The 18,235-nt window shown below is 45.8% G+C and overlaps 1 protein-coding gene across 4 annotated transcripts in view; it reads right to left on the bottom strand.

The window, feature by feature from the left end:
• Nucleotides 1-15,670, bottom strand: part of Ctnnd2 (catenin delta 2) — a 954,874-nt gene extending 939,204 nt beyond the window's left edge. For 2 of the 4 annotated variants that reach the window (XM_045132307.1, XM_045132308.1), the window contains exon 1: nucleotides 15,475-15,670. In XM_045132307.1, the coding sequence (XP_044988242.1) occupies nucleotides 15,475-15,511 (37 nt within the window). In that variant the 5' untranslated portion in view covers nucleotides 15,512-15,670. The remainder of the gene's footprint in view (nucleotides 1-15,474) is intronic. The other 2 variants (XM_012947488.2, XM_045132309.1) reach the window with 2 other exon arrangements.
• Between the last annotated feature and the right edge of the window lie 2,565 nt (nucleotides 15,671-18,235).

Raw genomic sequence — 18,235 nt, 5'->3', positions numbered from 1 at the left:
CTGGGGCATGCTCCAGTGATCACCTTAGACTCAAACGTGTCCTCTGGGGCATGGCCCTGGACGCCAAGCATGCATGAGTTCCAGTGTGTGCTACATTCATCTATCATTCCTTTTAGATCATTTTAGTGACCAATCCTCAAGGACGCCGTTTTCTAGTAGAGAAAGTACACAGGAGGATGAGATGACTCCTTGCTTAAGCACACAGCATGCAGGTGACAAACGACACAGGAAAGAAAACATCTGCTTCAGACAGACGACCAGGGAAAGGCAAAAACACATTCAAAGCAGCTATGGCTGACTGCACCCAAGATGGGCAAGAGAGGGTAAGACAAAGCAGGACCCTTTCGGACTGCCACTGCGGGATCACAACAAACGCAAGATGTCGGAGGATTGGAAGAAGCCTGGCTGCTGTGGGCCACGAACTCCAGGGGAGGCAGAGGAAAGGCTGGTGTCCCTGCCACCAGCACCCTACGGCAGGAAACCTTAGCGACTGGCTGGAGCTATTGCTGAAAGGATGGTCACAAAAAGCAAGAGGAGAAGCACCCTTGCAAGTTTGAAAAAATACATGTAGAAATAACTTTTAAAACCGTGATAACAGAGACATGCACTTCAGGTGTTCTACAAAGCACATTGCTCTCCTTCAACTTTTAGATTTTATAGATCAAAAGCAAATCACTTAAAAAGGAACTGAAGAAAAATGTAAAACACTTCAAGCTATAACCCGTAACTGTCATTGGAAATTATCATTTGATTCAGGAAATAATTCAATACTTAGTTTTCAGAATCTGCCACTGGAGACTTCACTGGTTTTGTCTTGTAATATCTTATAAACTACACATTCCCCCAGCTCAAATTCACCTGGCAAAGTCCTAGCTCCTGAAGTGACTGGATTTGGAGGATGTGTCCTTTGGGACATAGTCAGGGTTGCACAAGGTCATGCAGGTACAGCCCTTAGAATGGAATTAGTGACTTTATGACAAGAACAAGAGAGACAGATCCAGAACAGATGTCACGCACTCTTTCATAAAGATTGACACATTTCCTTCCTTTTTTGTTGTTGTTGTTTTTTAAGGTAGGGTTTCACTCTACCTCAGGCTGTCCTAGAATTCACTATGTAGTCTCAGGGTGGTCCCAAACTCATGGCAATCCTCTTAATCCCGAGTGCTGGGATTAAAGGCACGTGCCACCACACCCAGTTACATTGCCTTCCTTAAAGAGGGAGGCTCATGAGACTCTTGAAACCCAAGAAATGTGTAAGATTCACAAGGCCTTTCCCCTAGTTATATAAACAGTAAGCCCGGGCAAAGAAAGCGTTCAGTGGATAGCCACCAGCAAATGACGTTGCGGAGTCCAGCAGTGCTGCTTCCAGAAGCCCTCACCCATGCTGGGGTCACTTGTCAGTGACACAACTGCCCAAGAGTCACACACGCTTCTGTATTAAGCTCAGAAAACTCATGGCTCACCAAGCTTGTCCTGACTTAGATGGAATCTTTTCCTTGATGTCTCATTGCCAGCTCTGTCCAGGGTGAACAGCAATAGACTCCCCAAGGGAAAAGGAGTCACACAAAAGGCCTCGTGAAGATATGAATAGAAGGCAGCCATCTGAGATGTAGTGAGGACCTCAACAAGAAAAGAACTGTTGATTATTTGATTTCAGATTTTTCTAGCTCCCAGAACTGTAAGAGATAAATGCTGTTATCTAGGCCACTTTCTACAATGGTTAAGCCTGTTCAATGTTTTAATTGAATGACATCTTTGCAAAGCCTCTGGGCATGTTCCCTGGCTTCTGTGACTTAAAGAAATGTGGTGTGTTTTAGGGTCTTGATGTAGGCTGTGCCATTCAGTATGGTAATCAAGGATGTAAACCAGTGCTAGAGAGCAGTCTCTACATCTTGTTAAAATACTCCATTATCTTCTCTTGGGTTTCCTTGAAGAGACAGGCCAAATTCTTTTGACATCATGGTATTCCATATACTACACACCAGCAAACTGCCACCCCAAAACTGTACATGGTGCTTGCCCCTTTGAAACAATCTGCATGTGTATCTTGTGTCTTGGTATATTGCTAGCAATGTTTTCCACAAGCCAGCACCATTACTGCCAATCACTGAGTTGCAATGCATGGCCATGGATGACCAGCTCCTGCTGAGTGGCATTCCGAAAGCTCTGGAAGCACACAGAAACAATGCTACCCTCGCCAGATGTCCTGCAGGATCCACCAGCAAGAATACATCAGTAATAAGCATGTAGGTATCATTTAGGGTTAGGGTTAGGGTTTTAGGGTTAGGGCTACTGTTTGTCAGTTGTAAATATTAAGAAGGGTAAAGAAGCCTACTGGCAACAAACACAACTGTGAAAGCACAAAAGATTCCAAGACACGACTTGGTGTCAGCTTCATCTCTGGACCAGAGCTGAAAGTACGGGAGTCATCAGTGCCACGTTACCACATCCCGGTGAGCTACAGCACTGACCGAGTACATGGGAGAATCACCGTGCCATCGGGAACCACGTGATCACTGAACAGGAGCACTCTGGGAAGGAGAGAACAGGCCAACATCTATTGGTCCAAAATTTTTTCTTGTTGTTTATTTATCACTTTGAAGTACTAAAACATGAGAAATCACATGTAAGAACTAATGAGCTATCAAGCCCCAAGGAATGACTTTGCTGAAGTTTCCTCCCATAGCCTTACTCGGGTGCAGACAGTGCTTGCCCAGGCTCTGTCTGCTGGGCACCCGTCTGCAGCTCAGAGGTGCCGCCAACCTGGAGATGCCACTGAGCTACCTGAAAGGCTCAGAGATTCACTCCACTGGGTGCAGTACACAGTATTTACACTTAGTACTGAAGGATCTAGAATCCTAGGAGCCATTAGTACATATTAAGAAAACTTGTACTCAGAGGAGGGGAATGTGTACCAGAAATATGATGGAAAATAAGGTTGCGGAGCCCCTGAAGTTGAAACCTCAGTTTACTGAGGAGACAAGTGCTGCCCTTCAGCTGAAGCACGTTGCTTCCTCCTCTTTATAACATCTTACTTTTCGAAAATTTCATTCTGCCCAGTTTGATGAATGATGAGTTAAATCATTCCAATCAGTCCAGTATGTATAAACTCTGTAGCTGGATGTAGTTAAAGTTACTGGCTTCTTTCTACTTCATGATTTTTTTTTTCTTTTGGGTTTCCACCAGGTACCAGCAAAGCTCAGAGAACATCACCCAGTGTCGGGCAGCCGTAGCACCATGTGCAGGACAAGGGTGCCGCACACTACCACTTCATCAAGCCACCCTCCTCCTTCCCATGCACACATCTTTTTTGGTCAACAAGCACAGGCTAAGAGCACGTCATGGATAGCCCTAAATGCGTAAACAGATGAATGTGGTCACTATACAGTTTACTGCGCAAGCTGCCTTGGATTAAAGGGGGAAATGATTTTAAATATATAAGGGAAATGGACCAACATTTATCTGAAATAAAGAGAAAACAAAATCATGACTACCATATCTTCCTGAATACTTAAAATCTTGCTACTCAGTAACACACTCAATGGGAAGTTTTTTTTTTTTAATTATTTATTTATTTATTTGAGAGCGACAGACACAGAGAGAAAGACAGATAGAGGGAGAGAGAGAGAATGGGCGCGCCAGGGCTTCCAGCCTCTGCAAACGAACTCCAGACGCGTGCGCCCCCTTGTGCATCTGGCTAACGTGGGACCTGGGGAAGCGAGCCTCGAACCGGGGTCCTTAGGCTTCACAGGCAAGTGCTTAACCGCTAAGCCATCTCTCCAGCCCTCAATGGGAAGTTTTTAAAAAAATATTTTATATTTTTAAAAATGTATTTGAGAGAAAATTATAGAGAGAAAGAGGCAGGTAAAGGGTGAGAATGGACTCACCAGGGCCTCTAGACACTGCAAATGAACTCCAGATGCATATGTAACCTTGTGCATCTGGCTTATTTGGGTCCTGGGGGATTGAACCTGGTCCTTTGGCTTTGCAGACAAACACTGAAACCATTAAGCCATCTCTCCAGCCCTCAATGGAAGTTTTAACTTTAAAAGTTTAGAGACAATGCCTTTCTCATTGAAGGGCCCCAGGTTCCCTACTCACAGATCCCCTGCTCTGTAAAGGCGGTGAGGCCCAAGGAGGTAAATACTCCTTTCACTTCAGCCAAGCCACAGCGAAAACCACAAGGAACTGGGGAGACGAGCAAGAGAGCTGCTTCCATGCTGAACCTGACAATCAGCACCAGGTGAAGGAGACAGACCCTGAGGACACTCAACACCTACCAAAACAGAGATCCAGAAGCTCCTAAGAACTCACTGAAGGAGGCTTAAAACTCACTCACCAAGGTTAAGGGAATTCTGCAGAAGAGGAGGTGGGAGGATTTTAAGAGCCTCAGATTGAGACAACATGCCCAGAGGCACTCACTCCCTCCACCCACCCTGGCCACAAAAAAAGTAATGATAAATAACTGACTACTGCTCTCACAATGCATAACCCACAACCCCATAGGAAAAACTTGAAGCCCCAATAAGGAGCGTCCCCAGTAGAATGGGGGCAGGGCAGGGACAAGGGAAAAATGGAACCAATACATGATGTAGCCACACACAATTTGTTAATAATATGGGGGAATAAAAAGAAAAAAAAAATTGGGCTGGAGAGATGGCTTAGCAGTTAAGCGCTTGCCTGTGAAGCCTAAAGGACCCCGGTTCGAGGCTCGGTTCCCCTGGTTCCACGTTATCCAGATGCACAAGGGGGCGCACGCATCTGGAGTTCGTTTGCAGAGGCTGGAAGCCCTGGCGCGCCCATTCTCTCTCTTCCCCTCTATCTGTCTTTCTCTCTGTGCCTGTCGCTCTCAAATAAATAAATAAAATAAAATAAAATGGAAAAAAAAAAGAATCAGATGACCTTGGCTCTGACCTTTAACTTGATATTTACAGAAGCTAATTTATGGGAGGGGCAACCCTCCTTTATCATTCAGGGACATTTGGTTAAGATCTACTCTTTGAATTAAAAAAAGTCATTCAGAGTCTGTCCAGTGCAGTGAAACCTACTGTGATAGTAAATCTGGCATTTTGGCGATCAATGCTGATTTTTCTCAAAGCCAGCCAAGTAAACCCTGGAGATGATGTAAGTCAGCCAGTAAAATCAGTGTTTCACCTCCACCACCACCAACAACAACAACAAATTAGTGAATAGGCAACAAAAAAATTCTTGTAATTTAAACAAAAAATTATTGTAACTTACCCATGATTACTTATTGGCAGGCTACAGTTGGAGTGATAAGAATTCTCTGTCATTCTATTCAAAGTATTTAAGGAAATATGTTGGAAAAAAATGGCAGCCAATCATGGTTCACACTTCTAAAACTGTTCTGATCAAGTCTCACAGGCGCCAGACTAGGCAGCCCACGGGAGGGAAATGCAACTCCCGAGACAGCTCAACAGACTTCGCCCTCCAGAGCAACAGGGCCCAGCAGCCCTCCTTTCCAAACAGCAAATCTGCTTGCAAGAAGAAAAATGCAGGGAAACTTCTGGGGCCAATTTGCTCTAACACACAACTTTGAAGTAGTAGAAAGCAAAGAAAGGAAAGGGGAGGGAGGGCGGGAGGGGAAGGGAGACAGAGAGGGAGGAAAACCGGCGAGAAGAGGAAAGGGGAGATGAAGGAAGGAAGGAAGACAGGTTCCCACTGGTGGGTAAAAGAAGGGCTCTGCCTCGGGGCAACAGCCCAAGGACCTGAGACACAACCGCCTGACAGCGCTCGGGAGGGGCCATTTGTAACCGGTCATAAGAGATGCATTCGTACGTTCAGTTTTATAGGCAAGAAAACACTTTTACTCCAACTCACCCAAAAAATTACATTGTTTTGAGGCTTATCAAAAGCTCTAGTGAATATATTTTAAACCTGAACGCCTACTTTGATTGTGTTCCCCTTGCATTTTCACATGAACAGTCATATCAAAACCCTGCGAATTGGATCTTAATAAGCAAATGACAAAACCAGCCCAAGTACAAAGTGACCAGAGACTGCCAGTGCCAGCCGATTTGTATCTCAGAACCCAAACTCTCAGCCCAGTGTCCTCTCTAGAGGGCTCCAGAGCCCAGGACCCCAAACGAACCCAGATCCAACAAACAAACAAAACTGTCACTTCATGAGTTAGCTTTGACAATCAAAATAAAACTGTACATATCTCCCCAAATGACTATGTTTGCTGTGTGCTGATAACTGTCCTAACATTTGAGGATTGGTGATAAAAAAGGAGCAATTAGCAGTGTGGAATGAGGCTGGGGGCAAACTCATCCTATTTAACCAAGGAGAAAGGTACACATTCTCAGAAGAATAGAGAAAGTCATGTACTCACCTAAGACTAGTGCCCAAACTTATCCAATAAACCTGAACGTGAATAGTGCCCCCAGAGCCACCTGTGCCCTTGGACTGCCCCAAACACCTGGCCTTTCACGCAGAGGCACTGGATGGGTACAAGGGCCTTAGTGTGCATTATGAAGGGTCAGCAAAAGCTGGAGCTGTAGGGACCTGATCTGGCATCTTTGTGGTTTCATCTAAAACCTCTAACGTTTCTAAAGTCTCCTTACCAACACATTCCGTACTCAGCTAAGTATTTAAGTATGTAACTTCTTAATTTACTCTGAATACAACCCAAAGATCCAGAAATTATCATTTTCCTTAATAACAGTGATGCTTGAAAAGCAGATAAACTTGGGATACGTAAACTCATAGCTAGGGTCCAACTTTTAAGCAATTCCCTCAACTGTCTGTTCAATCAGCATATTTATCAGACAGCAAACAAATCAGTAAGCAATAAAACAGTTTCTTCAAGAAAAAGAAAAACTCTCGGGCTGGAGAGATTGCTCAGCAGTTAAGGCACTAGCCTGTAAAGCCTAATGGCTCAAGTTCAATTCCCCAGTACCCACGTAAACCCAAGTGCACAAGGTGGGGCATGCACCTGGAGTTCATTTGCAGTGGCTGGAGGCCCTGGCACACCAAATCTCTCTCAGTCTGTCTTCTATCTCTCTGCTTGCAAATAAATAAACAAACTTTAAAAACGCCTGAGAAAAGTAGATAAACTTAATGTCAAAGTTAAGAAATGTGGTCTCAACAAAGGCATTAATAACATGAAGTCTACATGTGTTAAGGCATGGTGAAGGGTGAAGCAGTTACTATCAATAAGCAATACAAGTGAGTAACAGGAAAAGGGAGAAAGCAGAAGGGATACAGTGTGAAAAGATGACTCCTGAAGAAACTGAAAATGGACAGCACGCTAATATGACGCTTATACTTAGGAATGTTTAAAGAGAAGAAAGCTAAATCACAGAAAACATGATTTCCTCCAATCTAATGGCTATTCGCATATATAACCACAACACTCAGTGTTGTTGAAATCAGGGGACAAAGGTCTTGCTTTGGAGTGTTAAGAGATAAAGTATGAAGGCTCTGCTGGAGGACACCTTGGCAACACACCTCAAAAGCCTTGAAGACATCTATGCCTCGGAAGTAACGTGAAGCCGATGGTCCCCATCTCTCAGGAGTGGAAAGACAGTGCCTTGTGCCCTGCCAAAATCCTAGCACATTCAGCAAGTCATGTTACCGAAAGATACAGGAAAACTTGTCCTACGGGTTTAGAGGTAACAAAGCCACATGCTCAATCCTCTTCTAGATGCGTAGTACTAGCATGTCTGTCATAAGAGGCCTCTTCTGGAGTATGAACATTTAACTTCTTGTTACCACTTTCTCTGATTTCAAGCTGTTAGGAGCAGGTACTGTGGGTGTGTGCACATATACACACTGTGTGTTGGGGCGTGTGTGCAGGTACACACGCGTGGGCCAACTTCAACCATCTCTCTCCAGGCACACCACCCACCTCTTTTGGAGACACAGTCTCCCAGTGACCTGGAGCTCACCAGGTTGGTTAAACTGACTGGCCAGCGAGGTCCAGAAACCCACTGGTCTCCACCTCCCCAGTGCTGGGAGGCACACACTCCCACGTTTGGCACATGGACCCCTGAGAAGTGAACTCAGACCCCCACGCTTACAAGGCAAGTGATTGCCAGCAATCTATCTCCTCAGGCCAACAAACATTACTTGCAAAAAAGAGAACAGGGGGCTGGAGAGATAGCTCAGCAGTTAAAACACTTGCCTGCAAAGCCAAACAGCCCAGGTTCCATTCCCCAGAATCCACATAAGCCAGATGTACAAGGTGGTACACGCGTCGGGAGTTTGTTTGCAGGACTGGAGGCCCTGGAGTGGCCATTCTCTCTCCCCCACCTCCCCTCTCTTCTCTTCTCTTCTCTTCTCTTCTCTTCTCTTCTCTTCTCTTCTCTTCTCTCTCTCTCTCTCAAATAAATAAAATATTTTTTAAATAGTAAAATTTAGTTGGAAAAAGAAAATGATTGTACCAATGTACTTCAGGGTTCTCAAGAAGACACCACCTTACAAATGCCATACACCTCAAATGTGAAACAAAGTAACACATAAGCATGAATGATTAAAATGCATGTAACATATAATCCATAAGAGTAAATCTTGGTAAATTAAATTAATCCAGGTAACATTTATTAAAAGAAGCAAATATGTCATATTCCTTTAAAAATTAGAAGGCAAGATGTTTCCTGATTAGTGATATAATATATATTAAGCATTAATATCATTCAGTGAGATAATACCATATGGGAAAATGAAACACACAACCGTGCCATCAATGTTGGGTTCCTTGATTTGTGTAGATGGGGGTAGACATGAGTGCTGGGTACCACATCGCCACAGACTTTTGCTTTAGTTTTCTTTTAAGCCGTAGGTTATATGAATGCCTCACAAATGATTATTTTTTGAAAGATACATCATAGCTACATATTTCTTTAGTTAGGAGGAGTGCAGTGTATCAGTGCCACCTGACTGGATTTTATAAGATGACTCTTCCCAGACCCAACCAGCACACTACCTACCCCAGCCTTCCTGCAACATCATGTCCGAGTAAATGCCACATAATGTGTGCTGACCCCAAGACTTCTCGTCTCTTCCATTAGCATTTGTGGACTACTCTCACCCAGTATCCCCATGGACCAACAACCAAAGTCTGTACCAGTGAGGACTTTGTTAAAAGCAGAAGGTTGAACTTTGGCTCTTTTATATTTGGACAACTTGGTTTACTGCTAAAAAGTAGCTCTTTAGGAAATTAAGTTATTCTGTAGCTTAAGGTAATGACTGCTATGTTATTCTAATTTTTGAAAGACCAAATAAAACCTTTAATAGAGAATAAAATTTATTATGAGAAGTGGGCATTTTTAGGTTGATTAGGCATGCTCAGAGCCAAATAAAACTTATCTATATGGAAATGTAATTTTTTTCTTCTTTCTTAACTCTATGATTGTTCCTATAAGTACTGAAACACTAAATGCCAGCCTGACTTTAATTATCAACACTGAAAATATGCTATGGATAACAGCTGTCCTATACCATCATTTGTATATGGTTTCGGAAGTCAATTTTTGACTCAATCATTTTCATGCTCAACTCTCATCAGTTACAAGGGCATCCAATTACTGGCAGTTAAAAACTAACATGGGGAAGAGGAAAGGCACACCACAAGGTATTTTAAAGGTAGCACTTCCTAACTCAGTTGAATTTCATGGGTCTTCCTCACTATAAATGAGCCAGGGCATTAGGCACTCCCCTGATAATTCTCAATATAGTGTCAAAATAGCATGAAATATTTAAATAACTCAATGACTAAGTGAAATACTGTGAACACTACTGTGTCCTGAATTCTGTCGACCAGAATTCTTTATAAACCATGCCAATGGGGAACACTTCTTCCCTGAATCTGGTATTTCCTTCTAGGGGAAGGGAACTTAATTAATGAAACACTTCTGGCCTCTCTCCAAACTTCCACTTTCTCTGCCACTGAAGAATGAAAGAGTAGCTTACCTCATTCCTTCCTTCTTCTTCTGGAGAACCCCTTCCCCACAGGGAGCAAACCCAGGTTATACCAGCCTAGACACAGCTCTGTCCCTGACATAAGGGACCTGACATGTCATTCACTTGTCCCACAAAGCAAAGTCTAATCACTGGTAGATATTCCTTTACCATGTTCCCTTCCAAATCCTCAATCTTGCCCAGACCCTCCCTAGGAGTGGGGCTTATTTACCTCATTCTTCGTATGGTAGTCATATATCAGCACATTTCGTAGTTTTTAAAACAAATACATACATTCTATGACTTACATTATTACATATGTAAATGAGAAGAGTTGCATAAGTATTACGAAAATATGAAGTGGTTTCTTAAAAAAGAATGACCTTTGTAACATTGCAACAATTCACTTTAACTAATATATACCTTTTAAATCAGAGAGTTGTGATAATCACAACTATTAAACAATATATACATACTACTGAGAAACTTTCAGCCTTTTCCAAGTGCATTTGTGAATTTCAGTGGCAGAATTTTCTCCCACTAACTAACCATCCTTTCTAGTTAGAAGTATGTCCATAGCCTTCAAAGCATAGAAATTTGACACCTATATACCTATATTAATTAAACCAAATATAATTGGCTCACCTGCACACTTTGGTCCAAAAAACAGAGTTGCTTTTTTTTTATAGCAAGTATTTTGCCCTGATAACATAATTGGCAGTTCCCACAGCAACATGTAAATTTGAATATAAATAACCATGTTGATTGTCAAAATGTTTTTCTGACTGGAGATAAAACAGTGCCCCTTTTCACAGGTCACATAATGCGACAAATTCAATGGTGCACTGAGGTGTGATTATCCTAAATCTTGTGTTGCTGGAAGTCCTCGACATCAAACTCCTCCAGATGTGATGATGCTGGAGTGGGGCATCTTCCCACCTGGAGGGTCGGACGCTCTGTAGTCTCACAGCGGATTCACAGGCTGGGGGACAGGTGAAAAGCAGAGGTGAAGGGTGGTGGGAACAAATAAAATGACATTCAACAACACACACAGACTTCTTTTGATTTCTAATAACTTGATTTTCACAAGGGGAGGGACTCTTCATCTAATAATTTTTGCTGCTTAACTTTTCTTTGATTTCTCTCACAGTATTATTTTGATATTCATGTCCTATGGTTTAAAATTGAACAAATGTTTAACACTTGACCTCACAGAATGATGTTTATTAAATCATCAATAACAGTATTTGCACAACATTAATTTTTATAGAAATTTGATCTCAGTTGACATACAAATATAAGAAAAATTTGAAAGTTTTGTAATTTCTGACTACTAGATCAAAGTCTCTAACAATAAGAGTACTTTGAGATATAATATACGTCATTTTAACTTAATGATTATGAATTTTGAAACATAAATGACTGGTATATTTTAGAGCAGAAAATGTCATTTAAATGCAAATCTACAAAATAAACTGTTACAACAGGGCAGGGAGACAATATCTCTGGAGTGACCTTAATTAGAAATAACATATACTTAAAACATAATTAGGTCTCAATACACACATTTATATACATATCTTCTACTTACAATGTATAAGTTATTTATCCATGCACTGATTTTTGTTCCAACCAACATGTTGAGATATTCTGTCTTTACTGTACCCATTTTACAGTCACAAAAATTTAAGTAAGAAGGTTGTGTCAATAGTCAAGGCCACAGAACTTGAATCTGTGTTCTCTCCCTATCTCCTGATAGCAGGATTCAGAGCAGTTACATTGTTGACATTTATTTTTCCAATAGCTGTTATTTCAAATCTGAAAGATACTTCCAGAGGAAAACTCAGGCTAACATTACAATCTACGTAAGTACTGTATCTATGGTACATAGTGGAGAATATGAAAATATGGACTATGCCAGAACAGATGTAAACAAGCTTAGCATTTAGTAAGTAACCTGAGAAGGGCTCCAGATGTATATATGCTCAAGTGGAAGTTTCTAGGAAGATCGTTTTACTTATTAAATCATTATTTCTAATTTGTCAAAAACTAATTGATACAGAGCATAACTTCAATATTCTAATATCACTAAGACATTTCCTACAAATCAATTAACTAAGATACAGAACTTGACATTATGCTTAACTGGGATATGATCAAAACATAATCAACCAGAGGAGTCATAACTCCCCATTTCTGTTATGAGTCTTTACATCTAATGGACTAAAATAACAGCATGATAAACTATTTCTGTGAGTTTCCTATGTTGGAGGTATTGTTTGTGAATATAACTGGATGCATTAAACCTAACCAGGCAGTTTATTAATTAGGAGGCAAGATTGGCAGACAATGTGATAGAAACTATTTATCTATGACATGTTTAGTATTTTATAGTCATATAAAAAGCTGCTGCTTTGGCACATGATCAGATAAACTTGAAGCTAGCAACAAGCATCATGAAGTGCTCTGCTCAAATTACCTTTTCAAACACAAAAGCAGCACTTCTGACGAAGCCACCACTTTGGCCATCCGAACACCTGTGCCACAGGGATGATGAAAATCATTGTGGACGCCAGTGGACGAAGTTGGATTCAAAGAGTCCTGACTCACACTGCAGCCAGAAGACACCCACAGCACCACTCCTTCAACCAAAGCACTGGCCCCCAGAATAACGGGCGGAGTGTGCTTGGGTTGGGTGTGCTATCTGAATTTGAATTCAAACACTCCAACCAACCAGAACCTCTAAAATAAAAACTACGTTAGGAAGAGTCACACTAGTGCCACCACTTCCCGTGTGGGGAAGCACAAGCAGTTCCCACAAAAACCACCACAAAGGGCTGCGTCCATCATCTGGAAAGTTCATGGGTCAATTAGCTTGCTTCAAGTTGATGAGTTGATCCACATAAAGTATAGTGGTCATGGGAACAAGTTGCTGACTTTAGTGCTTTCTTGTATAAGTAAGAACAACCAAATGAAATCACTGTGTCAAAGTTGTCAATATCCCCACATAGGCGCACACCCATAAAAGACCACATGAAGAAGCACAATGGAAAATATCAAATTCTATGATATCTTTCAGGAGAGGCACCATCTATTCAATTATATGTCCAAAGTAACATACATGAGAAGATGGTAAATTCATTTTTAAATTCTGGAGTCCATGATGAAAATGATATAATCCTTAGAAATTATTTAACAAAACTAAAAATTGCCCTTTCCAACTAATATCATTTGACTTTTACCTCTTCTCTCTGACAAGCAATATCACTGAGAAAAGACCTACCTCCTATCGTACTGTGAAAGACGTGCAGTAGAGGAGATACCGTCATGTGGCAGTGCATGACTTTTATGACAAACAATAAAAACATCAGTGACATCTAGAATGACTGGATTACACAACTGCACAAACATACACCAAATTAACTCCTTTCCACAAGACCATGGCAGTTTTATGAGAGCAAAATCCTCACGTGCTCATAACAACTGCCATTCAGTCGGGCACTATCATTTTCAATCCACAGGTTAACATAACAGCCGTGTGCACGAACATACAGTGTTGCTCATGCCCACCAGCTGCTCTCTAAAGGAAGGCAGCAACTGGTCCTTTAAGAATCGTGGGTAAGTCCGAAGCACTAGACTCAGAGGGAAAAAGAAAAGAAGGAGAAAGGCAAGTCCGCTTCATTAATGCTTCTTTTTAAAAGAAAATTCATAGCAAAACAATTCAAGGGGCCCAGGGTATGTCCAAAGTGCTCTTCTTACAAAGTTCTGTGCCTGTGAAAAGGGGGGCTGAAGTAATGCTGGTGAAAGGAATGGTGGGGTTCAGGTAACATGAGCCAGGTAGTCCCTCCTAACTCCTTCAGCAATGCTGACATACTACTGCCACTGTAGGTCTTCCAAATTTCAACAACTAGTTCCAAATTTAATCATCTACACTTAAGCCCCGAGACCTTCCAACCCACGACCAGCTAAGTACACCATTTAACATGAACAGTGGACTCTGCGACCCAAAAGCACACTCAGAAAAGAGACATCAGGGAAGTTGGAAGCACCCCTGGTATGTATGGGAGAATCCTTGCCCCTACTGGTGACATTTCTGTGGAGGGAACCGGCAAGATCACGCCCAGGTCCATCTCGATAATCCAACAGGAGTCAAATCAAGCACTCTTCATTCGGGAATTTAGAAGCGGTGTGGCTCAGAAGCCTTTTAATTATGTAGGAGAAACCTCACCAGTGGAGAGCAACTGAGCCACCAGCAATAGGAGCACAATGAGGTAACTCATGGGGAGTGCCGGTACCTCCCCATTTCCATCCAAGTCCACGCAGAAAATCCCCGGCATCACCAGACTCATGGATCCAGAAAGTGAACTGCCTGTCATGTTTCTCGGGCCTCAAATTGGCTTATTACATATCTCTTTTCTAAGCCAACGTTTGTGCTTGAGAACATTAGGCGTGTATATATGAATACTTTGTAGGGCTGAAGCTCACATGAGGGAAAGGCAAACACCTCACAAGCGGAGCCGGCCGGCCCCCCTTTATTCTCATCTCCCACACCCTACATTAGCCCGCTGTAAACATGGGGTATGCAACTTTGGATATCTGTGGGAACCGCAGAGACGCACACCCCCAAATTCCCAAGTCTGCTTCCTTCCACATCCCCCAGACCAAGGAGGCTGCACCCCCTCGCTGGCGACTTTCTTCTGAACAGAGCGGTTCAAACCTGAGCAGCGATCGATGAACACCCATTACACACCAGCAGAGGAAGGCTGTCGTGAGTGGGGGAGGTAGAAACGCAGCTATGCTTCCAGCCATTAATTACGGATCACCCAAATATCGCATCACGCATCTGCCACGCACAGGCACCTCTCTCCAAACCTGGCTCCCAGGCTGCGCTTGCCAAAGGCTCGCTCTCTATTGTCAGGACGCAGAACCCCCCCCCATCCCCACCAACTCCACCCCGAAACCTGTGAATCCAGCTGGAAAAAAAAAAAAATGCGTCCTAGGAAACCGCTAAATATAGACCAAAAGGGGTCCGGGTCGGGGCAAGCAGCGAGACTGGAGAATTGGCCATGAACGCTTACGACGAAGTCTTTCCATTTTGTTCTGGCCAAACATCGTGATGACATTGAACATAAGGGCAAAAGACTGGAGGGAAGTCTTCCCCACCCCCACCCCGCCCACCCCCCAGCCCCTCCGTCTTCTCCCTTATATTAGGGACGTCATGGATGCAACGGGGATGTTGTGGCGGGCGGGCGGCGGGCGGCAGCCCGGTCAGGGTTGCCCTACATTCGCGTCCCCGGGGCGCAGAGGGGTGGCCGCGAGGGCGAGCACGTAGCGAAGCCACTTGGTAACCGGCTCCAAGAAAAGGTACTAACCCGGACCGGGTTCCCGGCACGGCCGCCTTGCGACAGGGGAGCTGGCGCGACCGCGGTCCTCCCCGCCTCCCCCGCCTCCCCGGGCAGGTAGCATCCCACGGCAGCCGGGGACCAAGCCCCACGCGCGGCGAACAGGAAGAGGAGGACGGCGAGGGCAGGATGCGCTACGGGAACTCACCGAACGGCGCGGCGCCCGACTGCTTCCTGGCGAACATGCACCCGCCACCGGCGACAGCTCCTCAGTCCCCGGGAAAAATAAAATAATAATGATGATGGTAAAAATAAAGAGGCGTGCGCGCCGCCGCCGGCTCTCGGGTCTGCCTCCCGGGGCTTTCAGGGCAAGGTCCTGACCTTGCCCAGGCCCAGCATCGCCGGCTCGGGTCGCGTGCGCGGGCCCGCGGGACCAGGGCTGCAGCCGGCCGGGAGCGGGGCGAGCTCCCGCGGGCCGCGGAGAGGCGGCGGCTGCCCTGCCGACGCGAGTGCGCAGCGCCCGGCCCGGCGGCGCCGCCGAGCGCAGCGGAGCCAGCGAGCGAGCGCGCGCGCGAGAGCGAGAGAGGGAGAGGGAGGGAGCGAGCGAGCGAGAGAGAGAGAGACCGAGAGAGAGAGGGAGCGAGAGAGAAAGGGAGAGAGGGAGGGAGGGACAGAGAACGAGCGAGGGAGAGAGAGAGAGAGAGAAAGGGAGAGAGCGAGAGAGAAGGAGAGAGCGAGAGAGGGGGAGAGAGAGAGAGAAAGGGAGAGAGAGAGAGAGGCAGAGAGAGAACGAGAGAGAGGGGGAGAGAGCGCAGCGCCCCCTGCCCGCCCGCCGCGCCGCCTCTCCGCCGCTCCTCCCGGGCCGCTGCAGCCGCAGGCGCGAGCCTGGGGCGCCCGGATCCGAGCGCTGCCCGAGCTGCGCCCCGCGCCCCCACCCGGGCCGAGGCTCCTCCCGCGGCGCGCGGCCGGCTCAGCCTGCACCCCGGCGCCCGCCCCGCCGCCCCAACCGGCCCCGGGTACGGAGCATGCCCAGTGCGGCCCGGGAGAGCGCGGCGCGGCGCCTTGCCACGCGAAGATTCCACTTCTCCTGGTTTTCGCTGTAGCAGCCGCGGCGGCGGTGGCGGCGGAGAGGGAAGGAGGCCACGGGTTGGGGAGAGGGCCCTGCATCCTCGGGAAAAGCACATCCTGGGCCCGGGATGGAAGGATGCTCCGGAGCCCGGAGGAAAATGGAAGGGAAGGGGGAAGGGATGGAACCTCGCGCTGGGGTGGAGCGGCTGGCTAAGGGTCCGGGGACGCCTCCACGCGTGTGCAAGCTTGCGGACACGGATTCTGGTGGGGCTCAGGCAGGTGCGCCTAGGGCCGGCGTCGGAGGGGTTCCGGGACAGCCTGGGCTCGGGGAGGGCTCGGATGGCGTGTGCGCGCAGCCGGACGCTCCTGGAGAGCCTGGGGCTCGAGCGCAAAGGACGCGCGACCGCGGCCGCGGGCTCGCTCCGCAGCACCTGCCCCATCTTGCCGTCACTTCCACTGTTGTGTTTTCCAGATGCAAACTCACTCAGGTTTCGGATGTGGAATACAGGTAAACTTCCTGCAAAGAAAGGTCCAGAGCTGGAGAGGCTCCCCGTCTCCTCGGCCGCCGGCGCGGCTGCTCTGCCAGTTTTCTTCCTTCACCCAGCTGCTGCCTCCTCTCGCCCTTCCTTCTCCTCTCCCCCATCTCCTCTCTTCATCCTCCTGTCCCAGGCTAAAATCAAACACCGGTTCCATTCCCCACAGACTTCCCATTCTCCTCGATGTGCTTTCTCTATTTGCAGGTAGCGTTTCCATGCCCCTCTTGGTTAGATGGCTCCCTGGCTCATTGGCTCCATGGGGCTTGTGAGATCGAGGACGCAGAGCTGGCCTTTCACAAGTAGAAAACAAGACCGTGCCATGCGGCCTGAGAGCCCCGCTGGGCCTTCGCCCAAGTGCCCCTGTTTCAACAGTCAGGGGTGACCACGGCCTTCCACCACACATTCCGCCCAGGGTCCAGGGCAACTAGCTCAACAAATTGTCCCACTGCTCCGCTCTCCCGACCTTGAAGATACCCCACTGAGGTTGGGGTCTCCTCCCAGCCCCTCTCTGGAGCTAGTTTCCAGGCATAGGTAACATAGTAGAATGCAGGAACGTGTAATGTTGGGGCCCAGTGATCTCAGGGACGCTATGTTTCTGTTTTGTATGGAGGAGATTATCCAACAAAGATTTGTTCAGGGCTATTAGCCATTATACTTTGAGGCAAACTCACATACATTAGTTATATAGAGAGAGAAGGAGAGTGAGAGAGCGCTAAAGTGATAATAGAAGAAAAGGCTGATGGCCAGCTGAACAGGTAAAAAGCGAACAGCAAATTCAGCAGGGACCACTGACAAGAGTGAAAATAGACACTTTAATTCCCCCTCCCTTAAGGAAGGCTTTACCTCACCTCCCAAAGGAGTTCCCCAGTGTGGCTCCAACAGTTGAAAATGATTTGATTGTAAAATATCCTGAGAAGGGCCGTTTTCAACACACACTGAACTGTACTTTTTCCTTGTGCTATCAGAGCAGCAGGCAAGTTGACCTCAGTACTTGTTGCAGGAAGATTCCGCATCTCCTCTGTTATGTCCATGACTTTAAAAGATGCTCTCTGCTCCAACTTTAGCCTCTGTGGGTTACTGCTGGAAGTAGCTCTTTGCTAGTTAGTTTGCTCTGTTGACTCAGGAAAGGGGAAGGAGGGGAAGTTGGTTACTGGATTAAAATTGCAGCAGCTGAATAGATTCTAACCTTACAATGGATGTGCACCACTCCTATCCACATAGATTAATATAAAGGATGATATCGTAAAGCTCTTAGAGTTATTTGTGACATGAGCAATAGCAAAGTTCCTCCTCACTACTGGTAAACCCAGGAAATCACCAGTAGGCAGTCTCTGCAGACTTTTGTGGGGATGGGTGTGGGGTAAA

The sequence above is a fragment of the Jaculus jaculus genome, chromosome 13 (genome assembly GCF_020740685.1).
Source record: "Jaculus jaculus isolate mJacJac1 chromosome 13, mJacJac1.mat.Y.cur, whole genome shotgun sequence".
NCBI lineage: Eukaryota > Metazoa > Chordata > Mammalia > Rodentia > Dipodidae > Jaculus > Jaculus jaculus.
The sequence above is the reverse complement of the archived record's forward strand: the minus strand, read 5'-3'. Positions and strand labels throughout refer to the sequence as shown.